Source organism: Lithobates pipiens, unplaced genomic scaffold (genome assembly GCF_037356315.1).
Source record: "Lithobates pipiens isolate NorthernLeopardFrog02 unplaced genomic scaffold, aLitPip1_a1.2 Scaffold_22, whole genome shotgun sequence".
In the NCBI taxonomy this organism is placed as follows: domain Eukaryota; kingdom Metazoa; phylum Chordata; class Amphibia; order Anura; family Ranidae; genus Lithobates; species Lithobates pipiens.
The window spans coordinates 182,962,030-182,988,092 of NW_027507784.1; the positions used below are offsets into that span (position 1 = coordinate 182,962,030).

Here is a 26,063-nt window from a genome sequence, read left to right on the forward strand (position 1 = left end):
ATTGTCCATACCTCCCAACTGTCCCTGATTTGGAAGAATGTTCCCCTGTTCCTCATTCTTCCTGATCTGTCCCTCATTTTGGTCTGATCTATATAGTTGTATATAAAATGCACTTTTTATCTATCAAAAAGTGTTTTCTAGCGCTAAACCTTTCATCTGATTTCTAAATTGCTGCACTTGCAAATTCCAAAAGCCAATATAAAGGAATTGTGGTGTCCAATCACAGCCGATCACATGTATTGCCCACGTGCGCGGCGCTCATGCACGCCCCTAGGGCGCGTACAGAGCGGCGATCGGGCATGCGGCTTGTCACCCTGACACAGTGAAATTGGCTCTTTACCACGTGGCTGGCTGTGTCCAATCATAGCCAGTCACAGAATGTAAACAAACCGTGGTAACGAGGTGTTACCGGGTTCTCCTCCTCACACACCGATCATGTGTGAGAAGCAAATTGCAGTAACATATCATTACCGCTTACAGTACACACCAAAACACACTGATTGCCCCCCCCCCCATAAAGAGTACCTGTCATCACCCATCAAAGTACCTGTCACCACCCATCAGAGTACCTGTCAGCACCCATCAGAGTACCTGTCTCCACAACATCAAAGTACTTGTTACAGCCATCCGAGTACCTGTCACCACCCATCAAAGTATCTGAGTACCTGTCACAGCCCATCTGAATACCCAAGTACCCGTCCCAGCCCATCTGAGAACCTGAGTACCTGTCACCTCCCACCTGAGTGCCCAAGTACCTTTTACAGCCCATCTGAGTACCCGAGTACCTGTCACAGCCCATCTGAGTACCTGTACAGTATATGTGAGTACCTGTAACAGCCCATCTGAGTACCTGTCACAGCCCATCTGAGTACCTGAGTACCCGTCACGGTAAATTTGGGTACCCGAGTACCTGTCACAGTTCATCTGAGTACCCGAGTAACTGTCACAGTCCATCCGAATACCCGAGTACTGGTCACAGTTCATTTGAGTACCTGAGATACCTGTCACAGTTCATTCGAGTACCTGAGTACCTGTCAAAGTCCATCTGAGTACCCGAGTACCTGTCACAGTCCATCTGAGTACCCGAATACCTGTCACAGTTCATCTGAGTACCCAAGTACCTGTCACAGTCCATCTGAGTACCCGAGTACCTGTCACAGTCCATCTGAGTACCCGAGTACCGGTCACAGTCCATCTGAGTACCCGAGTACCTGTCACAGTCCATCTGAGTACCCAAATACCTGTCACAGTTAATCTGAGTACCCAAGTACCTGTCAGAGTTCATCTGAGTACACGAGTACCTGAGTACCAGTCACAGCCCATCTGAGTACCTGAGTACCAGTCACCAGCCCATCAGAGTACCCGAGTACCTATCACCAGGCCATCAGAGTACTCGAGTACCTGTCACCAGGCCATCGGAGTACCCAAGTACCTGTCACCAGGCCATCAGAGAGCCCAAGTACCTGTCACCAGGCCATCAGAGTGCCCAGGTACCTGTCACCATGCCATCAGAGTACCCGAGTACCTGTCACCAGGCCATCAGAGTACCTGTCACCAGGCCATCAGAGTACCCGAGTATCTATCTCCAGGCAATCAGAGTACCCAAGTACCTGTCACCAGCCATCAGAGTACCCGAGTACTTGTCTCCAGCACAACAGAGTACCCGAGTACCTATCTGCAGCCCATGCCTCATAGAATATATGTTGGGGTGTTTGCTTTCCAAAATTGGGTAATTTTGTGGGTAATTCCACTGTCCTTGTGCTCCTAAACCTTTAAAAGTGTGATAGGTAGGCATGAAATGAGATGTGTAATTTATGCTCCTAGAACGCATGAAGGTACTACTTCAATGTTGGGCCTCTGTATGTGGACTGGCTGTGTAAAAGTATCACACATGTGGTATCGCCATACTAAGGACAAGTAGCAGAATATGTTTTGGGGTGTAATTTTTGCTATATATATGCTATGTGTTAGAAATATCTTATAAATTTACAACTTTGTGTAAAAAAAAAAAAGATTTTAATTTTCTTTCCACGTTTTCTGAAGACTTGAGTAAAAAAATAAACCGTTCAAAGACTCATTATGTCTCATAGAATAGACATTGGGGTATCTGCTTTCCAAAATGGGCTCATTTTGTGGGTAATTCCATTGTCCTGGTGCTCCAGGGCCTTCAAAAGTGTAATAGGTCGTTATGAAATTAGAAGTGTCATTTATGCTCCTAGAACACCTGACGGTGCTCCCTGCATGTTGGACCTCTGTATGTGACACACACGTGTGGTATCGCCATACTCGGGAGAAGTAGCAGAATGTATTTTGGGGTGTAATTGTAAGTATGCATATGCTGTGTGAGAGAAATAACTTGTTATTATGACAATTTTCTGAAAAAATTAAAATAAAAATTCTTAATTTTCCCAAGAATCATGGGAAAAAATTACAACTTCAAAAAACTCACCATGCCTCTTGCTAAATACCTTGGAATGTCTAATTTTCAAAAAGTGGTCATTTGGGGGGTATTTGTACTTTCGATACATTTCAGGGCCTCAAGAAATGAGATAGGCCGTCAGTGCATCAGATGTGATCAATTTTCAATGATTTGCACCATAGCTTGTAGACTCTTAACTTTCACAGAGCCTAAATAATATCCACTAATTTGGGTTATTTTTACCAAAGAGATGTAGCCATATAAACTTTGGCCCAAATTTATGAACAAAAAAGTCTTATTTCGCTTTTTTTCACTTATGTCGCAAAAAAATAAAAAACCCAGTGGTGATTAAATACCACCAAAAGAAAGCTCTATTTGTATGAAAAAAATGTTTGGGTACAGTGTTGCATGACTGAGTAATGAGTAATTGGCATTCAAAGTATGAGAGCGCTGAAAGCTAAAAATTGGTCTTGGAAGGAAGGGTGTATAAATGTCCTGTATTGAAGTGGTTAATGGCAGTTTGCTGTGCTTACTACATGTTTTTTTTCCCCACACAAAAATGAGCGCCTTGCTTGCTGCGTCTGGGCTGCCATGTCAATGAATTCCACCACAGGCTTGCTACACCAGTGTGAATGCGTCCCAAACAATCAATAAGGCATTTCTATGAAGAAAATCTTCTTTTCCCTCAAATGACTGAGTGAAGATAAATAATCACACTGATAGGCTGGCGGGAATCATTTATTTGGACGACATCTTCTGAGAAATCAGAGCTACCATTCCTTCTCCCTCGTGCACCAGCTCACTTAGTCCCTCCCACTCTAGATGCCGGTCATGTGATCGTGACGTCGGCAAAGGTCCTTTAGCTGTGTGAAGCTTGTCATCTATGGGCATGTATCAGTGTTGGGGGAAGGCAGAGATATAGACGTGCCGTGTATATACAGACCGTGGACACTCCTCATACAGCATGTCTGACAGCTCATCAGAGGTGAGCGGTGCTCGTCTTCTCACTTCATCATGGAGGAAAGTGGTAGAACAGGTCTCATGCTGTCTTCCATAACAATGCATATTGGTGAGACTGGCATTTCCACAGGGACGTTGTGCTGTCATGGTGGTGAGCAGTGATAGGGGACAGAGTGCTGTAACAGACACACTTTAGCAATGCTTAAATGAAAGCCTCACATACATGTGGCTTCTTTATTTTTTTTAATCCTTTTTTTTTTTTGAGGCGCTGCCATGAATGCTGCCCCAGGTTTCCTGTTTTCGGGGGCTTCTTTCTCTTGCAGCCTCCTGTGGAGCCCCCCTTGTATGCAGGGACTGGAGTTGTCTCCCTATTAAAGTGGTTGTAAACCCTTACAAACCACTTTGACCTACAGGTATGCCTAGATTTAGGCTTGCCTGTAGGTCCAAGCAATATCTCCTAAACCTATATGGTTTAGGAGATACTTGCCCAAAAACAGGCACCGCTGTCTACAGCGCATGCAGGCGCAGTGAGTGCGGCATTCTCAGCGATGGAGCTGCCGCGCATGTCGGCTCCTGTGCGCATGCGCGGGAGTGACGTCATCGCGGCTTCGCCGAATGACAGCGGCGGGGCTGCGAGATCCCACCAACAAGATGGATGCGGCGGACTACAGGGGACAGCGGCGACTTCGCTGGCTCCTGTGTCAGGTAAGTGACACGTAATGGGCTACTATGCGATGCATAATAGTCCATTATGCTTTGCCTTTGCAGGGAATGAAAGAGGAAGTAAACTCATCAGGGTTTACTTCCTTTTTAAGGATGAGCTTAGGCGTGTTTGCAAACCGCATGTGCAGAGCCCGCCAGGAAGTCAGCGCAGCGCTGCGCTAATCACAGGCAGTGAGACATTTTCCCGATCTGCGGCTGCAGAGTTCGGGAAATATCTCACTGCCTGTGAATAGTGCAGTGTTGACTTCCTGGCGGGGTCTGCACGTGCGGTTTGCAAACACGCCTGAGCTCATCCTTAAGCCCTACACTGTGTGCATCAATAGAAACACACAGCTCTATAGCCTGGAATGGCAAGGCACTTCCCTACTCTTCCCTTCGCCAGGCTAACAGACTGAACCCAGACTGTGCTGTACATCGATAACCACTTGACCTCTGAAAAATGTACTCCCTTCTAAGGCTGAGCTGAGGAGTGTTCCCAACCGCATGTGCAGATCCTGGCCAGGAAGTCGGCAACGCAGAGCGCTTATCACAAGCAGTGAGACATTTTCCCGATCCGCGGCTGCAGAGATCAGGAAATGTCTCACTGCCTGTGATTAGCACTGTGCGGTGCCGACTTCCTTGCGGGCTCTTCACGTGCGGTTTGCAAACACACCTGAGCTCATCCTTACTCCCTTCACGACCAGGCCATTTTTTGCTATACGGCACAGCGTTACTTTAACTAACACTTGCATGGTCATGCAAGGCCGTACATAAATAAATACAATTTTATATATAATTTTTCCCCCACACAAATACAGCTTTCTTTTGTTGGTATGAGTTTTTTATTTTTTTGTCTTATAAATGGGGAAAAAAGATGAAAATTTAGAAGAAGGAATATTTTTTACTTTCTGCTATAAAACTTATCCAATAAAAAACAATAAAAATCTTAATTCATAAATTTAGGTGAATGTGTACATATTTTTGGTAAAAAAAAAAAAATCCCAATAGGCATATATTGATTGTTGATGATATAACATTTGCGCAAACCAAACTGTGGTATATGTACTGGAAATTTTTATTTATACTAGTACTTGCATTTAGCGACTTGTAGCGGGATTACAATAGTATGGTGGGCAATCTAACACTTTGTAGGAACCAGTGACATTAATGCCACTTTCATACGGATGCCCCCATGAAGTGGAATCTGCTTGCTCAGAGGGGAATCACAGGTCTGTTCCACTATGCCTATGTGGAACGGACACAATCCCCGCTCTCCTCCTATAGGGAAATCAGATGGAAACGGACCGCCTGTCGGTTTCCATCGGATGCCATCTGAATCCCCACATGGATGGGGAATAGGACCCAATCAGGTCCGCCGGAAAAACTGAGAGGCGGACCTAATCGGATGGCCCATGTGAAAGGGGGCTTATACAGTGATCAGTACTAAAATTATGCACTGCCTCTGTGCTAATGACACTGGCTGGGAAGGGATTAAACATCTAGGGCGATCAAAGGGTTAAACGTGTGCCTAACCAGTGTTTGTGTGTACTGTGAGGTGCTTTCACTAAGGGCTGTGACGGAAAATCCAGCACATCCCTGCTGACAGGACAGAGCTCTGTGTTGTTTACATAAATAGAGCTCTGTCCTGTCTTCCTCCTCACCGATCAGCGGGTGCCCGCAGTCATCCGGCACCCACTGATCGGCTTGTGCTGTGACTAATCACAGCACAGCTGGCACATCCCCTATCCAGAACAGCAGAATCGCGTAAATATGCTTGATTCTGCGCAGCCAGCCTGCTTTGTAGTAGTAGTAAGGCTACTTTCACACTGGGATGGGTTCTGGTGGTAAAGCGGCGCTATTTGGCCGCTAGCAGGGTGGATTTTTAGAGCCACCTTCTCTTTTTAGGGGTGCTATTTGGCCGCTAGCGTGGCGGTTTTAACCTCTGCTAGCAGCTGAAAAAGGGTTAAAACTGCCCACAAAGCGGCTCTTTGCCGGTGGGTTTGCGGTGCTGCCCCATTGTTTTCAATGGGATGGGGTGCTTTAGGAGCGCTGCAAAGATGCGGCTTGCAGGACTTTTTTGACTGTCCTGCAAGCACACTGCTCCAGTGTGAAAGCCCTCGGGCTTTCATACTGGAAACACTGGAGAGGTGCTATACAGGCGCTATGTTTAGCTATGTAGCGCGCCTGTAAAGTGACTCGGTGTGAAAGTAACCTAAAGTTACAGTGTGTGGTCGACAAGTGGATAAAGCAGAACTAAAGGCACCTTAACTACTTCAATACCAAGTACTCCCCCCCCCCCCCCCCCCCCCTCCTGCCCAAGCCAATTTTCAGCTTTTAGCACTGTCACTTTTTAAATGACAATTGCGTGGTCATGCTACACTATACCCAAACAACATTTTTATCATTTTGTTCCCACAAATAGAGCTTTCTTTTGGTGGTATTTGATCTCACCTGCGGAAAAAGTTTGAAAATAAATTTTTATTTCTTTTTGTTTTTGTTATAAAATTTTGTAAATAAGTATGTTTTCTCCTTCGCTGATGAGGCTGCACTGACGGGCACTTGTAAGGTAGCACCAATGAGTTAGCATTGATAGGCGGCACTGAAGGGCACTCATGGTGAAATGGATAAGAACTACAAACTAGTTTGAGGTTATCTGCTGCTATTTCTAATTAAAAAAGTATATATGTGCATGCACATTAGAAGTAAACACTCTCTGAGACATGTTCAGCTCGGCTACTTCTAATTTCTGATTTATTAGTGGGCGGTGTTAATATTTTATACAGAAAGATACGTCATTGCTATATCAGTCTAATTGGTACATCTTATTGGTTAACATAACAAGAGAAATGGAGAAACTTGATGCTTGAAGTTTGGTTGAAGCTGGTTCTGTTATCTCAAATGCATTCTTCTAACGCGTGGGATGTAGGGTACAGGCGCCATTTTAAACTCCGAACAGAGAGACAATCTGTATACTACATAATAAGTAAGGAGCATAGAAACATGTATACACATAAGCAAATAGACATTTTCTGATTATCATTATGTACATTAGATTCCTTAACAATGGGTGGCACTGAAAGGCTGCACTGATAGGTACTTATGGGTGGCACTGATGGGCATCACTGATGGCACTGGCAGGCATTGTTGATGGGCGCTGATTGGCATATGCCTGGGCACTGGTATATCCCTGGTGGTCCTGGGCGGGCATCCGCGAGGGGGCTGCACTGATAAAAAGTCAGCACAGACACCCCCCCCCCCCCTCCGTCAGGCGAGCCACAGATCTGTCAGATGCAAGTAATGCCGCGTACACACGATCGGAATTCTCACCGGAAAAAGCTCTGATGGTTTTCTCGACGGAATTCCGCCCAAGCTGTCTTGCTCACATCAAATTCCGATCGTTTAGAACATGGTGACGTACAAAAAAAAGGAAGTTCAATAGCCAATAGCCAAGAGCTTCCGTCTCGTAGTTGAATCTGAGCATGCACGATTTTTGACGTGTTGGAATTGCATACACACGATCTGAGTTTTTCCATCGGGAAAATTGAGAACATGCTATAAATTTTCGGCTGGTGGAAATTCGGCCAGCTAAATTCCGATAGTGCATACAAACGGTCGCATTTTCCGATGAAAAGCTCTTGCCGGTCTTTTTCTGTCCGTAATTCCGATCGTGTGTACGCGGCATGAGGAAAAGCTGATAAATGACTCTGTTTACAACTGTGATCAGCCGTGATTGGACCCGGCTGATCACGTGGTAAAGAGGCTCTTTACCAATATCGGTGTTGCGGAGTGTCAGACTGACACCACACCACCGATCGCCACGCTGCGTGCCCCTCCCCTGGGCGCACGATCATGGCCTATCCTACTGGACATCATATGATGCCCAGTCAGGATTAGGGATGGCCGAACGGTTCGCCCTGCGGTCGTTTCACAGCGAATTTCGGCCGAAATCGTTGGACTATTGCCGCAGTTCGCCCGGTGGACTTCCGTGTTTACTGTGTAAAAGAACTTTGACCTATGATGACACATCCATCATGGGGTACAGGACAGCCAATTGAGACATTACAGCACATGGACACTTGGACATTCCCCCTAACTTATAAATAGACCCGATCCGGCAGCCATTTTACATTCTTTCTTCTGTCACCATAGGGAGAGGTTGCTGTGTGGAGCAGGGAGAGACTTCTGTGACCCAAATCGCTATTGGCTCCACAAAAGCTCTTTTAAGGACTGGTATCATGGTATAGGTGTTAGGTGTAGTTAAGGATATAGGTTTGAGGAAGTGATGTGCTAGTGATTGTTGCAGCAGCCTGAGTGTCTTTTGTCAGTGTAGAGAAAGGGACAGGACGCTGTGTGCTGCAGGGACAGTCAGTGTAATCATCAGCTGTTACTATTAGGTCCACAAAAGTGCAATTCAAGTTATTGTTCCAGCAGCCTCTGTTTTGTTAGTTTATATAGGGACAGGCAGGAAGCTGTGTGTGAGGCAGTGAGGGACAGTCAGTTTAATCAGTAGCTGTTACTATTAGGTCCACAAAGGTTATTTTCAAGACTGGTATGGTAATAGACTTGTACACGTATAATATTCTTTCTTTTCCAAATATAGAAAGGAATATTATACTTGACTGCTGCCCTTCTGTGCAGTCTGCTAATCATTCACAACCTACTTGTTCCACAAAGGTCCTTATAAGGACTGGTAAGGTCTAGGGTGCTACAGTACATAGGGTTGAGTGAGGTACAGTCTGCTATTCCATAAGGACTGGTATAGGTCCACAATACATAGGGTTGAGGTGCACTACTGCTGACTGCTGCCCTATACTGCAGCAGTCCTTCATCAGTATAGGGACTGAGAGTTTTGTCACAGGGTCATTTAAAAAATGACAGGCAGAGGAAGAGGCAGGCCCTTCCGCAGGGGTGGTAGGGGTAGGGCAGGAGCAACAGGCTTGAGCCAAAGTGGGAAGTTGCAGAAGGTGCGTTCAATTCATTTAAAGGACGCACCAGACTTGGTTGAGTGGCTCACTCAGCCTTACTCTTCTGCACCCTCCTCATCCTCTCGATCTGCACCCTCTTCTTCACTCTATGTGCACCCCCAAAGACACTACCACCAACAACAACACCACCACCACATACCTTCCGCTTGAGTCACAGGAATTATTTTCTGATCCATATCAAGACATTTCTGATGCGCAGCCAATCTTGGTATTGGATCAGGAAGAGGAGGTAGCAACAACCGCTACTCGGCAGTCTGACGACAGTACCCAGATCAGCCCAAGGAGGAGGTTGGTCCCTGGTGTTGCTGCCTACTTCGAGATCTCTATAGCGGTGGGGAAGGTGACGTCGATGATGACGTGTCTAGTGATGTCACGTGGGTGCCCACAACAGAGGAGGGGAGTTCAGAGGGAGATATGGACCAGCAGATAGGGAGGAGAAGCAGGAATAACTTACATTGCACAGGAGGGACAAAGCAGACTGCTAATGTATCAGGAGCGAGTCATCGACCATGTACGGTCACATCTGGCGCTCCTAGGACACCGGCACATGGCTCCGCAGTGTGGGCTTTTTTTAACATGTCCGCTGCTGACAATAGCGTTGCCATCTGCAATCTTTGCAGTCAACGCATTAGTCACGGTAAGCCCAACACTCACCTAGGGACGACCGCCTTAAGAAGGCACATGAGCAGCCATCACCGAGCCCAGTGGGAGCAATGGAACACACAAAGCCACACTCCAGGCTCTCACCGTCCAGCCTCGTCTTCTACTTCTCCTCTCTCCTCACAATTGTCCTCCACTCCACCTTCCATCACGCCAAGCTCACGTTTTTCTGCAAAAAGGCAGGCTTCCGTGGCTCTAATGTTCGAGCGTAAAAAAATGATGACGCTGGATAACCCTCTTGCCCAACGGTTGACGGTTGGCTTATCAGAACTCATAGCCCACCAACTACTGCCATATAAACTGGTGGACTCGGAGGCCTTTCGCAAATTTGTGGCCATTGTAACACCACAATGGAAGGTCCCAGGAAGGAAGTATTTCTCAGAGAAGGGCATCCCAGAGCTGTATGGCCATGCTCAGCGGCAAGTGAATGATCTCTGGCACACAGTGTCAGTGCCAAGCTACATCTGACCACAGACACGTGGTCTAGCAAACATGGGCAGGGAAGGTATATCACTTTTACTGCCCACTGGGTGAACCTTCTGACGGCCGTCAAGCATGTAACCCGTGGCACCCGTGTAGATTTGGTTTTACCTCCACGGATTGCATGCAGGCCTGGCTCTTCTTCTCCTCCTCCTACTCCATCCTCCTCCCTCTCCTCCTTGGCTGACTCCTCCTTTTCCGCTGCTAGCGTCTCTTCCGCTGCGCCGCCCAAGCTCCCCAGAACCTATTCGACATGCCAGGTGAAACGTTGCCATGCCGTGCTGCGTCTGTTGTGCCTGGAAGCCAAGAGCCACACTGGCCCGGCACTCCTTTCAGCTTTGCGTTCACAGGTAGATCAGTGGCTAACACCGCTCAATTTGACAGTTGGTAAAGTGGTGTGTGACAACGGTGCCAATCTGCTTAGCGCATTGAAACAGGGCAAAATTACGCACGTGCCATGCATGGCACACGTCTTAAACTTGGTCGTGCAGTGATTCGTTGTCAAATACCCTGGGGACCAGGACATCTTGCAGCAGGCAAGGAAAATCTCGGCCCATTTCAGAAGATCTTACACGGCCATGGCTCGCCTTGCTGACATTCAGCGGCGACACAATCTGCCGGTCAGACGTCTTATTTGCGATTGCCCGACGCGATGGAACTCAACCTTCTATATGCTTGATAGGCTGCTCCAGCAGAAACGTGCAGTTAATGTCTACCTGCATGAACTCTGCGGCAGAACAGGTTCTGGGGAGCTGGGTTTTTTTTCACTGCGCCAGTGGCTGCTCATGCGCGACGCATGCAGACTTCTGCGGCCATTTGAGGAGATCACCAAACTGGTCAGTCGCAGCCATGGCGCCATCAGTGACATGGTACCTTATGCCTTCTTTATGGAGCGTGCATTGCGTCCGGTCATTGATCAAGCTGTGGAGGAGCAGGAGCGGGAAGATGAGGAAGTCGCAATGCTGGATGAATTCCCAGGGGGGGCTACTCTATCTGAGACAAGTGAACAACAGGAGTCTGAAGAGGAGTCAGAGGAGGATGGTGCCGGGGCGGATGAGGAGGAGCAAGAAGAGCATGCTTTAAACCTTTCTGGGACATTATCCTGGATGATGAGCAGGAGCCAGGCCACCACACCGCTTCCAGTTTAGTGCAAATGGGGGGCCTTCATGCTCCAGTGTTTTAATAGGGACCCCCGTATAAAAAGCATAAGGGTCAAGGACCAGTACTGGGTGGCAACGTACTTAGACCCCCGGTACAAGCACAAAATGGCGGAAATGTTACCGCCGTCACAGAGGGCTGTCAGAATGGAGCACTTCCAGGCCTTGCTTCGAGAAATGCTGCATTCTGCTTTTGCGTGCGCTGGCAGAGGAGCAATTCCCACTCCCAGAGAAGGAGTTTCGGGTACCAATCCAACAGCGCCTGCAAGAAGAGGCCGGTTTGAAGATGTGTTGGTGACTTCGGATATGAGGTCATTCTTCCAGCCGACCCATCGACAGGTGTCATCCGGATCCAGCATCAGGGAACGCCTAGACCGTCAGGTGTCCGACTACATCGGGTTAACGGCTGATGTGGACGCTCTGAGGAGTGATGAACCCCTGGACTACTGGGTGGGCAGGCTTGACCTTTGGCCAGAGCTTGCCCAATTTGCAATCGAACTGTTGGCTTGCCCCTCGTCCAGTGTCCTGTCGGAAAGGACGTTCAGCGCAGCAGGGGGGATCGTGACCGATAAGCTTACTCGCCTAGCTCACGACTGTGTTAACTACCTCACATTTCTAAAAATTGAGGCATGGATCTCGGAGGAATTCAACACATGTGACCAGTAGACCATGTATATGTCTATAAACAATTTTTTTTAATGGAGCACACAGACCTTCTTTCTTCATTTGGCTCACTTCCTTGTCCAAAAAAAGCACACTGTACTATATGCCCGTACCCTCCTCTTTGAAGAGGTTGAGCGGTGTCATATTTCTACTGGGGCTGCTTATTATGAGGGGCTCCCACCATCCCTGTGCTGTGCTGACTTCCTCCTGGGGCTGTACCTCTGCTGTGCATATTATGAGGGGCTCCCACCATCCCTGTGCTGTGCATATTATGAGGGGCTCCCACCATCCCTGTGCTGTGCATATTGAGGGGGGCTCCCACCATCCCTGTGCTGTGCATATTGAGGGGGGCTCCCACCATCCCTGTGCTGTGCATATTGAGGGGGGCTCCCACCATCCCTGTGCTGTGCATATTGAGGGGGGCTCCCACCATCCCTGTGCTGTGCATATTGAGGGGGGCTCCCACCATCCCTGTGCTGTGCATATTGAGGGGGGCTCCCACCATCCCTGTGCTGTGCATATTGAGGGGGGCTCCCACCATCCCTGTGCTGTGCATATTGAGGGGGGCTCCCACCATCCCTGTGCTGTGCATATTGAGGGGGGCTCCCACCATCCCTGTGCTGTGCATATTGAGGGGGGCTCCCACCATCCCTGTGCTGTGCATATTGAGGGGGGCTCCCACCATCCCTGTGCTGTGCATATTGAGGGGGGCTCCCACCATCCCTGTGCTGTGCATATTGAGGGGGGCTCCCACCATCCCTGTGCTGTGCATATTATGGGGGGCTCCCAACCACCCCTGTGCTATGCTGATTTCCTCCTGGGGCTGCTGACGTTGCAGGTGTCATTGCTGTATGTCACGCTGCTGATGTCAGTGCTCTCTATCACGGTGCTGCTGTCAGATCACTCTATCATGGTGCAGATGTCATTGCTGTATGTCACGCTGCTGGTGATCATCTCCTGCACCCTCTTCTTTGCCTACCCTGACCTTCCCTCTCCTCCATTGCCTTCATGCGCTCCACAGTGCTGAATTGTCACAACAATTTCACATATAAAAAAAGAATGCTTGTAGTTGTCGATCCCAGATTCACCTCATACATGTGTAATGTCATTGGCCATGTGGTGGGACTTTGTTTGCACAGCTATTAATTATTTTGTGGCTGCAAATTTGACCTGTAGGTTTGCAAAGTTCGCCTCCCATTGAAGTCAATGGGGCCCGCCGCGAACGTTACGGTTCGCGAACTATCGGCCGCGTTCGCGAAACGTCCCGTTGGAAGTTCGTCCATCTCTAGTCAGGATAACTAAACCACCGCCCGCCCATCATTTTGGTATAGGCTAAAAAAAAAAAAAAAAAAAATCTTTTAGGGTATCACGCACAGCTGTGATAAGTGCTCCAACAAGAGCTTTGTCGCGCCCAGACCCGGACGGGGACTCATCCTCACTATCTGAATGGTCCTGGTAAGCATCGTCTGACAAGACAGAGCAGGGGTCACCAGCCCCAGCAGAATCCCTAATAAAGCCAGCTGGTTTTAGGGTGTTGAGATAGGACTCCCTCCCTCAATCCAGGTTGCTACTATCCCTTCCCTTGTGTCTGGGAACAAATAGCCCAGAAGCTTCAGCTAGACCAATGTACACAAAACTAACTTACCAGCCTACCACTATAAACCCTAATATAGTACATCAATATGGGTGAATATAGTGAAGAGGTGTAATCTGTTAGGCACAGTCTCTTACAAGCTATTCCTGCCACTAAACATTCCTAAACAGTTAATGGGAAGGTTGTGAGGTGGTTTACAGGAACCTGGAAAATCCAGGAATAATAACAGGTTTCCCCTGGTCAGCAAATGCACACCAGGTAATCTACCATATTTATTGACGTATAAGATGCACTTTTTCCCCTTAAAATCAGGGGAAAATCGCAGGTGCGTGCTATACGCTGATCATCCACGATTTTTGAGCCTCTTTGGTGGCTTTTGGCCCTTCTCTGTGGCTTTTGGCGGCCGCCAGCCCTTCTCTGCAGCTTTCAGCGGCCGAAAACTGCTGAAAGTGGCCGAAAGCTGACGAGAAGGGCCGAAGGCGGGTGAGAACTACAGAGCCCCGCCGAGATACACAGGACATCTCGGCGGCGCCATTTTTAAAAATAAAACCTGAAAATAAAACTGACAAGGCTGCAAATGACACTGACAAGGCTGCATTGATGGGCATATAAATGTAAGTGTTTTTTTTTTTGTTTGTTTGTTTTTTTTCCCCATAAAATTCCCTCCTAAACTTGGGGTGCGTCTTATACGCTGTCGTGTGTTATACGCCGATAAATTTGGTAAATCTAGGCCAGCTGCTATGAATCTAGCAGGTGGCTCCACGATGGTGCATTTAGAGTTTTTTTTTTTTTTTGGTTCCTAAAAGCCTGCCCCCTAATTTTATACCCTTTGGGTAAGGGGGGCACCTTTGTGAACATCTCAAGTTCCAACCTATTGTTTCCTCTTTACACTGCTGTATCTATCAGTATGCTACCGTTAATCAAAACCTCTTGGGGGGGGGGGGGCTTGAGTGTGATCATCTCTTCCTGAGAATGACTTAACGAGCACAGGCCCAGAGATCAAGTAAGACCTTAGATGCTTGGGAGGCGTGGACTCACTCCCACCTGTTGGTGGGTTAGCTACACCTACTCAGACTTATGCAGTAGTAGGGTAACAACTACCACTACTGTGGTATAGTCCCACACCTCAGACCTCCATTATTTGGAACTACCATGCTCCTTCACTGGTGAAGGATTAGTATCGGAAGTTCAGGCTATGCCTAGGATAGATTGTCTGACCGCACATCAGAAATGCACACCATGGGAAGTTGTTTTGTGTCTTTTCTGTTATAACTATCTTATGGCTCAATAGAAAAGCATGATATTGATTATGTGACTGTGCACTGTTACTTATCAGAAACGCATAACATTGAATTGTTAGTGACACTTCTGTTATTTAACCGTACGCTATTTCCAATCAGAAAGGTACAACATAGAATTATCAGCAACATTTCTGTTGGTTATACGACTGTACAAGTTGCTATTCAGAAACCCACAGCATTAATTTGTTTTCTAGTGACACCTCTGTTATGGGACTGTGCAGTGTTGCTAATCAGAAGTGCACAGCATTGAATTATTGTTGGTGACATTTCTGTTGGTTCTTTGACTATACCCTGTTGTTAATCAGAAGTGGGTTAGTGTCACTCTGCTGGTTATGACTGCACGTGGTCCAGCACCAGCAGTACACAACTGTAGGTCGCAGGTGTCTTGTCTGTTATCATACTGGGCTGGCTATGCAGCTGCATTTTCTTGGCCATCAGAAGTGTACTCCAGGTGTTAGTATCATTTCTGTTATATGACCATACAGAGTTCAGTATTAGGAATAAACGCCGTACTGGTTCTTGGCCTTCTGTCTGGCATCTATTACCTTAGTTTGCGGTACATCAGAAAAACACAACAGTGAAAGGTGTCTGTGTCTTCTCCGTTTTTCATATTGGTTGCTCAGAAAAACACCACATTTGCATTTGGTAGTGTCCTTTCTGTTAGATATATCACCTTACCTTGTTGAGCATCAGAAGCACACATTTGAAGTTTGTGTCCTTTCTCTGTGCTTAGTGGAAGTAAACCCACCTGTCGTTTTCAGCCAAGGAAGCTGCCACCTTGGCCTCTGTTTAATCTAGAACTGCAATGATGCAGCACATGTGATCAGTTAAGACACCAGCCATTGGATGATTTGACAGTTTGATTGAAAGCGCAACCAATGGGAGTGTCACATTTCCGGCATGTGCCAGAAATGTAACTGTTATGTGGATGGGTTTATTCACGCTTTAAGTTATATGATGGTATCTTAATACACAACATTTTACATTTGTTTGTGTCTTCTCTGTTGACCAGGTGACTGTACATCAGAAAATGCAACAGTGAAGGCTGGGTGTGTCTTCCTGTTTTTGTATTACATACAAAGCTTGTGCTGGCTACCCTTCAGAAATACAAGGTTTATTTCTCAAATCGCCTTTCAGGACAACCCCGGAGAGAGTAGCTCCACCTTGCAATCAGGAAACACATGCCCACTTTAAAAACACCTCCTCCTCCTCCATGGCTTCAGTTATTGTGTTTCCTCCTTGGAGGAAGCATGTGCCTGAACCAGGGAGAGCTACACTCTCTGCAGGGGAGTAAGGCTTACCTTTTGTTGCAGGTTGTTTCTCTTTGACCCCCAGCAGCATCTCCACGGGGAGAGGACTCCTGGAGCTCCTGGTCCCGCCATCTCACGGGAGTAAGGACCCTCGGAGTGCCGGCGTCGGGTGCCCGGTGTCCGCTTGTTAGCGCAGGGAGGGCTCTGTTGCTGGCGGAGGCCGCTGCAGGTCAGCGGCATGGCTCCGTTTTCGGCGCCGGGTCCCGGGCGGCGACGGCGTCGTTCACGGTGACGCGCGGGCGCTCTGAGGGGGCGTGGCGCCGTGGTTCAGCGCCTGGAACGCAGGGGTCATGGGGCGGGTCAGGTGACCGTGTGCTTCCGCTTCCGGCCGGCCTTGATGACGCGGCGGCCGGGAAAAATTTAAAATGAGAGCTGTTTGTAAAATAGCTGCCTCACTCAAACGATGGAAGAGTGCAAGCCAGCTATGGCGGAGACAGGCGCCCCCAGCACCGGTCCAGCCCAGGTACGTAAGGTGCACTGGCACCCTCTGCTTTACTGTGGGTATGTCTTTGTTTGTTCCCCCCTCTTGGGGGCCTGTCGCTGCAGGTCAGAGGTGGACTTCGCTCTGACCTTTTGCAGCCTAGTTCTGGGGTCTCACTAGTAGGTCTGTTTGGTGGTGGGTCTCTGCACTGGCTTGGTGTTAAGCAACTGGTTGTTGAGAGCTTTTAGTGAATTAAACCTGTATGTCGTTTCAGGAAAAATCACTAGGAAAAGCTAGACCAGGTCAGAGAAAATGTCCTTCCTGCAAAACCCCCCTCAGAGATTCATGGCAGAAGGCAATGTGCAGAAATTGTATCAGAGAATTGGTGGAAGAGGAAACATCTCAACAATATAAGGATTTGTTTTCTTCGGTTAAAGAGCTGACAAACTCTTTGAGTTCAGTCAAGTCCATCCTGATACAAAACCCTCCCGCACAGACCGAGCCTCAGAACTTACCGCCCAGCCCCAGGGCGTCGTCATCCAGACAGGTGGAAACTGAAGAGTCTGGAGACGAAGGGGGTAGTACTCTCATCTCCTTCAGGGATTCTGAGGAGGAGGAAGAGGAAGAAGATAGCAGGGGCTCCAAATTCAAGCTATCACTAGAGGAAGTAGATGATATTTTAAAAGCAATCTACACTACTCTAGAAATTCAGGAAGAAAGAGTACAACTGTCAGTTCATGACAAAATGTACCAGGGGTTGGACGAAACAAAACGGCGAGTTTTTCCTGTCCACAGGGTCCTCTCAGACTCAGTGAGAAAGGAGTGGAAGGACCCAGAAAAAGCCCCTTTCTTCTCTAAAGCTCTCAAAAGAAGGTTTCCCTTCGAAGATAAGGACTCAGAGGTTTGGAATAAGAAACCCAGAGTCGATGCAGCTTTCTCGCAGGTATCCAGACGAACGGATCTAGCCTTTGAAGATATGGGGATCCTTAAAGACCCAATGGACAAAAAAGCTGACTCCATCCTTAAAAAAGCTTGGGATGCCGCGTCAGTCAGTCTAAAACCAGCAATGGCAGCTACGGTGGTGGCCAGGAATCTGGAATGTTGGGTAGAGAAGCTGAAGAGCCATATTGAGGCGGGGACACCCCGCAAGGATCTCTTAGAGTCCTTTCCACTGATCCTGAATGCAGTCAAATACATGGCGGATGCATCAGCAGAATCAGTTAAACTGGCCGCTAGGTCTTCGGCTCTTGTAAATTCAGCCAGGAGAGCAGTTTGGCTGAAAACATGGTCTGGGGACACTGCCTCTAAGGTCAAGCTGTGTGGTCTTCCCTTCTCGGGTGACTTGCTCTTTGGTCCTGATTTAGAGTCTGTGCTGGATAGAACAGCCGATAAAAAGAAGGCTTTTCCAGTTAAGAAAAAGCAGATGGCTAAAAAGAATTTTCGTGCTTTTCAGCAGTCCCATAAAAAAGACCAGGAGCACAAGAGCAGATGGGGTTCACAGAAGGGCAAAGGCAGGGGTGGAGTCCTCTTTAGATCTCCCCCAGAGCAGTCCCCTAAGAACAAGTGACAATATCTCCCCAGTGGGGGGGAGACTGTCAGCTTTTCGCGAACAATGGGACAGGCTGTCTCCAAATCTGTTCGTGAAGAGCGTTGTCGATCAGGGGTACAGGTTGGAGTTTTCAGAACCACCCCCGAGCAGGTTTTATGTGACAACATTGCCAAGGGATCAGGAGAAGGCCTCTGCAATGAAGCTGTTGTTACAGGAGCTGATACAGCAAGAGGTTCTGATTCAAGTCCCAGTAAGCCAGCAGGGCGGGGGTTTTTATTCACATATTTTTCTGGTGAAAAAACCCTCAGGGAAGTACCGTCTAATCCTGAATCTGAAATTCCTGAACAGGTTCATTCGGTACAAACATTTCAGGATGGATACAATTTTCTCCATCACAAAGCTGTTGACCCCAGAATGCTTCATGGCATCCCTGGACCTAAGGGATGCCTACCTTCATATACCAATTCATCAGGCATCGCAGCAGTTCCTGCGCCTGGCATTGAAGGTAGGGAGTTCGGTATGGCACCTCCAATTCAGGGCTCTGCCGTTCGGACTCTCGTCCTCTCCCAGGGTCTTTACGAAGATTATGGCAGAGGCTTTGGAACCCCTGAAATTGAAGGGGATTCCAGTTGTTCCTTATCTGGACGACCTTTTGTTTTTTGCAGACTCCAGGGAGCAGGTCCTAGTCAATCTCCAGAGGGCCCAGTCTCACCTCGAGGGCCTGGGATGGCTTCTAAACCTAGAGAAGTCAATCCTGACCCCCTCACAGGAAATGAAATTTCTGGGGTATACATTAAATTCGATTCTCCAGAAAGTTTTCCTGCCGTTGGAAAAACAGGAAAAGTTACAGCTAGCTGTACAGCGGATACAGAGCAACCAGACAGTCTCAGTCAGGATGGCTATGGCAGTTCTGGGCCTGCTTACGGCAGCAATCCCGGCTGTTCAGTGGGCCAGGTTCCATTCCAGACCCCTTCAGAGGGAGGTTCTGTCAAGCTGGTCCCATCAGGATCCTTTGGAAAAACAGCTAAAAATTTCGTCAAAGACGAAAAGGGCTCTTTGGTGGTGGAGAGACCAGGCAAACCTCTCAAGGGGCCTGGTGTGGACCTTTCCTGTGGACAAGCGCCTTACTACAGACGCAAGTGCCTGGGGCTGGGGAGCCCATCTGGATGGTCAGACATCTCAGGGGGTCTGGTCCAAACAGGAAGCTCAAAGATCATCCAACTGGAGGGAGTTGAAGGCGATCTTTCTGGGTTTAGTGGCATTTCAGCAGAGTTTGAGAGGCCACCATGTTCAGGTGTTGTCAGACAACACAACAGCGGTTACCTACATTATGAAGCAAGGGGGAACCAGAAGCAGGAGCTTGATGGAGCTGGCCAATCTGTTGTTAGCCTGGGCAGAACAGAACACAGCCTCACTATCGGCAGTGCATCTGAAGGGCTCTCAGAATTTGTTTGCGGACCTCCTAAGCAGGCGCAAATTGCTAGAGGCAGAATGGAGTCTGAATCAGGAAGTGTTCCTGATGATCTCCGAGGCCTGGGGGGTTCCTCAGGTAGACCTTTTTGCCAGCCAGCAGAACTCAAAGGTGGACAGATTCTTTTCTCTTCACCGAGGAGATGCAGCAATAGGGTTGGATGCATTCGCTCACCCCTGGCATTACCAGCTGTGCTATGCCTTTCCCCCCTTTCCTCTAATTCCACTAGTACTGAGGAAATTCAGGGAAGAAAGGACAGACTTAATACTAGTCACTCCTTTTTGGCCAAAAAGACCCTGGTTCGCGGGTCTTCGAAACCTAGCCTCGAAGCCCCCATGGAGGTTACCACTCAGAAAAGATCTGTTATCCCAGGGGACAGTAAGTCATCCAGAAGTGGAACTCCTGCAGCTAACCGCCTGGTTTCTGAGGAGGACCTGTTAAAGGCTAAAGGTCTCTCAGATAAAGTAGTAAAGACCCTGCTGTCCAGTAGGAAGGCAGTTACACAGGCAATTTACATGAAGGTCTGGAAAAAGTTCAACTCCTGGTGCAGTTCTAGAGAACTCAAGGTCAAGAGCACGGTGTCCGTCTTGGAGTTTCTCCATGAAGGAATGGAGAAGGGTCTCGCAGCCAGTACCCTGAAGACTCAGGTGGCTGCCTTATCAGTTTTCTTTGAAAAGACTTTATCTAAAGAAACTTTAATTTCTAGATTTTTTAGGGCTCTTGCTCGAAATAGACCAGTAGCCCTTAAAGACTTTCCCAGTTGGGATTTGTCTACAGTTTTACAGGGTCTCTCGGGAGCACCGTTTGAACCCTTACAAGAAGCTTCTTTACAGAAGGTGGTTTTAAAAACAATCTTTTTGGTGGCCATCACCTCGGCCAGGAGAGTCAGCGAGCTCCAAGCTCTAGCTATTACAGAACCCTTCCTTAGAATTTATCAGGACAGGGTGGTACTGAGGACGGATCCAGCATTCCTACCGAAAGTATCCTCAACTTTCCATCGATCACAGGAAATAGTGTTACCTACATTCTCTGCAAGCCCAGCAAATGCAGGAGAGGAAGTTTTTCACACATTGGATGTGAGAAGATGTCTTTTACAGTTTCTGAAAGTTACTAAAGAATTTAGAAAATCAAACGCCCTCTTTGTGATATTTTCTGGATCACGCAAGGGGGAGAAAGCTTCTAAAAGTACGCTGGGTAGGTGGCTTAAGTTGGCTATAACAGAAGCCTATAAAGCAAAAGGAGAAATACCTCCCTCAGGTATTGCTGCCCACTCTACTAGATCCACGGCAGTTTCCTGGGCTGAAAGGGCCGGTGCCACGCCTGAACAAATCTGCAAGGCTGCCACTTGGTCCAGTTATTCGACATTTCTCCGGCATTACCGGTTAGATCTACTGTCTGCAGCAGATCAGGCCTTCGGCAGGAAGGTACTGCAGGCAGTAGTCCCGCCCTAGGGTAAGTTTCTCGGTTATCCTCTCCGGGGTTGTCCTGAAAGGCGATTTGAGAAAGACTCAGTTAGACTTACCGGTGACGGTATTTCTAAGAGCCTTTCAGGACAACCGCTACTTCCCTCCCTAGGTTATGCTTAGTAAATGTATTAAGTTCTACCATGGTGTTGTGCTTTCTGTGCTTTGTTTTCCAGCGTCGGAAGGCCACAATAACTGAAGCCATGGAGGAGGAGGAGGTGTTTTTAAAGTGGGCATGTGTTTCCTGATTGCAAGGTGGAGCTACTCTCTCCGGGGTTGTCCTGAAAGGCTCTTAGAAATACCGTCACCGGTAAGTCTAACTGAGTCTTTCCTGTATATCTGTGATATTATATAATTCTCACTTTTATTCCAGACCTTATTTTCCATGCACATGGAAGGAGCAGATGTTCTGACTGCCTGGTTAGTGATTGCCAGATCCTAAAGAGCAAGGACTGCTCAGAGAGAGTAATAAATACCCTCTTCATGGGTAGAAAACCAGTGACTTAAAAGGTTTATTCTAAACTGTGGAAGACCTTCTGTTCTTTGGGTAAAGAAAGGCAGATAACCTCCACCACTGTTAGTTATCCTGGAGTTTCTCCAGGACGGAGCAGACTTAGGCCTAGCAGTCAGCACCCTTCGGGTTCAGATAGTGGCCCTCTCGGTCTACTTCGATATAAGGTTGGCAAAAGAAAACCTCATCAAACATTTTCTGTAGGCCAGGGAAAGGATTCCTTCTGTTGCCAAAAGTAGTTTCCCTCCATTGGACCCAACAAAGGTATTAGAGGCGTTATCTAAACACCCTTTTGAACCTATAGAAGAGGTTCCCTTTAAGTTTCTAACCTTAAAATTATCATTTTTGTTATCAGTTACTATGGCCAGGAGGGTCGGTGACCTGCAAGGTCTGTCCATTAAGGAATCTTTCCTATTGGTACAGCCAGATAGGGTCACCCTTAGGGCAGATTCCTTATATCTACCAAAGGTAGCATCTTTATTTCCCTAATCGTCTTTCAGGACAGCCACTATGAGAGATAGACTCCTCCTCTTCCTCTGGAAACACTGCGCCAGCCCATAAATTCTTACTTCCCCTGCCGGACCTCAGTTATTAGTGTTTCCTCCGGCGGGGAGACACTGTGCAAGGAACCAGGCCGTTCAGTCGGGGAGGCTGTGGCCATTTTTTGACGATGACCAAATGTATTCTGGGTTGGGCGAGCCAAAAAGAAGGGTGTTTCCAGTACACGATGTGTTAATGGAAACAGTTAAAAAGGAGTGGCAGGATCCGGAGAGAAAACCCTTTTTATCCAGATCCCTCAAAAGAAGGTTCCCATTTTCAGAGGACCCGGCATGCCTTTGGAATAAAAGTCCCAAGTTGGATGCCGCTTTCTCCCAGGTCTCCAGACACACAGACTTGGCATTTGAAGACATGGGGGCCTTGGCAGATGTCATGGATAAAAGGATTGACTCCCTGCTTAAAAAGACGTGGGACTCGGCCATTGGCAATCTTAAGCCTGAAATGGCAGTCACAGTTGTGGCTCGCAATTTAGAGCACTGGCTCTCTCAGATCCAGCAACATATTGAGGCAGGCACAGATAAGGAAACCATTCTGTCATCCTTCCCTACTATGCTGCGAGGAATCTCTTATATAGCAGATGCCTCTGCTGAGTCCGTCCGCATGTCAGGCAGAACGGCGGCTCTAGCCAACTCGGCCAGAAGGGCCCTCTGGCTAAAAACATGGCCAGGGGATAATGCCTCCAAAATAAAACTTTGTGGGATTCCCCTCACGGGGGACCTCCTTTTTGGCCCAGGGCTAGAGACGGTTCTAGACCGGACAGCGGACAGGAAAAAGTCCTTTCCTCTCAAACGGAAAATCCCTGTACCAACAAAGAAGGGATTTCGTCCGCAGGGGCGTAGGGAAACCCCTAAACCAGAGTCAAAAAAGAAAACCTGGCCCCAAAAAGGCAGGGGCAGAGGAGGGGCGATTTTTCGCCCTCCTATCCAGCCCAGTAAAACCCAGTGACAGTCCAACTACAGTGGGAGGAAGACTGGGGGCCTTTCTTCCACAGTGGGAAGCAATATCCCCCAATCAATTTATTTTAGGGGTAATAAGAAGGGGGTACCTCTTGGAATTCCTAAGACCACCCCCTCAAAGGCTCCTTGTCACGCATCTACCCAGGTGCAGGGTAAAGGCCGAGGCCTTGCTAGAAGCTCTGAGGGAGTTAGAGAATCAGGACGTTATTCGCAAGGTCCCGAGAGCAGAAGAGGGAAGGGGGTTTTATTCCCACGTCTTCATAGTAAAAAAACCCTCAGGGAAGTTCAGGCTGATTCTGAACCTAAAGCCTCTAAACGCTTCAGTGACATACAAGAGATTCCGCATGGAATCGATCTTTTCAGTAAAAGCGCTCCTGCCCCACAACTGTTTCATGGTGTCTCTGGACCTAAGGGACGCGTATCTGCACATCCCCATAGCGGAGGCCTCGCAGAAGTTTCTACGCCTTGCCATAGATCTGGGCGGAGAAACAATACACTTTCAGTTTCAGGCCCTGCCATTCGGGCTATCCTCTGCACCCCGCATTTTTACCAAGGTCCTGGCAGAAGCCATGGCCTTTCTTCGGCTCCAGGGGGTATGTGTAATTGCCTACCTGGACGACCTGCTTCTGTTTGCAGCATCCCCAACTCAGTTGGTCAAGGATCTCAATCTAACCAAAAGGGTCCTTACAGACCTGGGGTGGCTTCTGAACTTGGAAAAATCCAGCCTGATCCCCTCACAACAGATCTCCTATCTAGGTTTTCTGTTGGACTCAACACTGTTGAGAGTTTTTTCTGCCAAAAGAAAAGGTACAAAAACTGGACAGTGCGGCCTCTCTTCAAAGCAACCAGCTGGTTTCCATAAGGGTTCTGATGTCAGTACTAGGTCTCCTTACATCCACCCTTCCAGCAGTACAGTGGGCAGGGCTACACTTTCGTCCCCTACAGACCTTCATCCTAGGGGTGTGGGACCACAGTCAGGAGGCGCTAGACACCCTGGTACATATTCCCCTCCAGGTAAAAAGATCCCTCTGGTGGTGGAGGAAAGTGACAAATCTGTCGCAGGGTCGTCTGTGGCTCATCCCGGTTTCTCGGGTAGTAACCACAGATGCAAGTGGAAAAGGTTGGGGGGCACATCTGGGTTCCCTTCTAGCCCAGGGCACTTGGGAAGACGACGAGTTGACTCGATCGTCCAATTGGAAAGAATTGAGGGCAGTGGGACTAGCCCTCAGATTCTTCAAAAAGGAGCTTCAGGGTCACCATATTCAGGTGCGGTCGGACAACTCGTCCGTAGTGGTCTACCTGAACAAACAAGGTGGCACCAGAAGCGGAACCCTATTGTCCTTAGCAACAGAGATTCTGTCCTGGGCCGAGACCTACACCCTTTCGCTCTCAGCCGTTTTCCTGAGAGGAGAGAAAAACGTAGTAGCAGATTTTCTCAGCCGAAAGAAGCTGGGGGAGGGCGATTGGGTTCTCAACCAGGAGGTCTTCAATCTCATAGTAAAGAGATGGGGGTCTCCGGAGGTGGACCTGTTCGCGTCCAAAAACAATGCAAAAACCCCCTGTTTTTTCTCCCTAAAAAGGGGAGAGGGAGCTCTAGGGGTGGATGCCTTGAGCCAGGATTGGAATTTCGGAACTTGCTATGCCTTCCCACCTCCAGTGTTGTTGCCAGCAGTTCTGAGGAAGTTTCAGATGGAAAACACTTCTCTGATTCTGGTGGCTCCACATTGGCCAAAGAGAGCATGGTTCTCGGTACTAAAACGGTTGGCGATAGAACCTCCCTTGCTCTTGCCCCTTCAGGACGATCTCCTCTCTCAGGGGCCAGTCCTATGCCCACAGGTACACCAGTGGAAGTTAGCGGCCTGGCTACTGAGGAGGGTTTGTTAAAATCTAAAGGTTTCTCAGAGAGGCTAGTTTCTACCCTTCTGGATAGTAGGAAGAAGGAAACTCGCCAGATCTATGAAAGGGTCTGGTTGCGTTTCAACAAGTGGTGCGCAGAGAGCTCTTTCTCTGTACGAAGCTCCTCCGCAGTGTTGGAATTTTTACAACGTGGGGCAGATAAGGGGTTATCCATCAGTACCCTTAGAGGTCAAGTATCAGCCCTTAGTGTTTTTTTGGAGGATCATTTGGCTACCAACCCGTGGGTAGTCAGATTCTTTAGGGCCCTGTCCAGACAGAGACCGGTCCAGGGTCTATCCTTTCCCAGATGGGATTTATCTTTAGTTTTGCAGAGTTTAACTGGAACCCCCTTCGAACCTTTGAAGGAGTGTTCTCTGAGAGAGCTTACTCTGAAGACAGTGTTCCTGGTAGCAGTAACAACTGCCAGGAGGGTCAGTGAGATGGAGGCCTTCTCAGTCAGGGCTCCCTTTTGTGTTATTTTTCCGGATCGGATAGTTTTAAAGACCGATCCAGCCTTTTTGCCGAAAGTGGCATCCAGCTTTCATAGAAGCCAGGAAATAGTTTTGCCCTCTTTTTGTCCCAATCCCTCCGGTGAGAAGGAATTAAGATTTCATTATTTAGATGTTAGGAGATGTATCCTACACTATCTGGAACTGACCAAGGCATTCAGAAGGTCAGATTCTTTATTTGTTTTGTTTTCCGGGGCCAGGAAAGGTTGTAAAGCGTCCCGGCGCACTATTGCTAGGTGGCTCAGAGTAGCCATTGAGCAGGCTTATTCAGCAGCAGGGAAAGAAATCCCAGTGGGTATTAAAGCACACTCCACTAGAGCTATGGCAGCCTCCCAAGCAGAAAAAGCAGGAGCTACGCCAGAACAGATTTGCAAAGCAGCAACTTGGTCCAGCTATTCCACTTTCGTTAAACACTACAGAGTGGATCTGGTATCGGCAGGTGAGCAAACCTTTGGGCGAAAGGTTTTGCAAGCTGTAGTCCCACCCTAACTGGTAAGT

General features: G+C 48.2%; 1 protein-coding gene across 1 annotated transcript in view; it reads left to right on the top strand.

The window, feature by feature from the left end:
• The first annotated feature begins 3,202 nt into the window (after positions 1–3,202).
• The window catches only part of FBXL18 (F-box and leucine rich repeat protein 18), a 263,250-nt gene continuing 240,389 nt past the window's right edge, over positions 3,203–26,063 (top strand). The window contains exon 1 of the mRNA XM_077448714.1: positions 3,203–3,404. Within this exon, the coding sequence (XP_077304840.1) occupies positions 3,384–3,404 (21 nt within the window). The 5' untranslated portion in view covers positions 3,203–3,383. The remainder of the gene's footprint in view (positions 3,405–26,063) is intronic.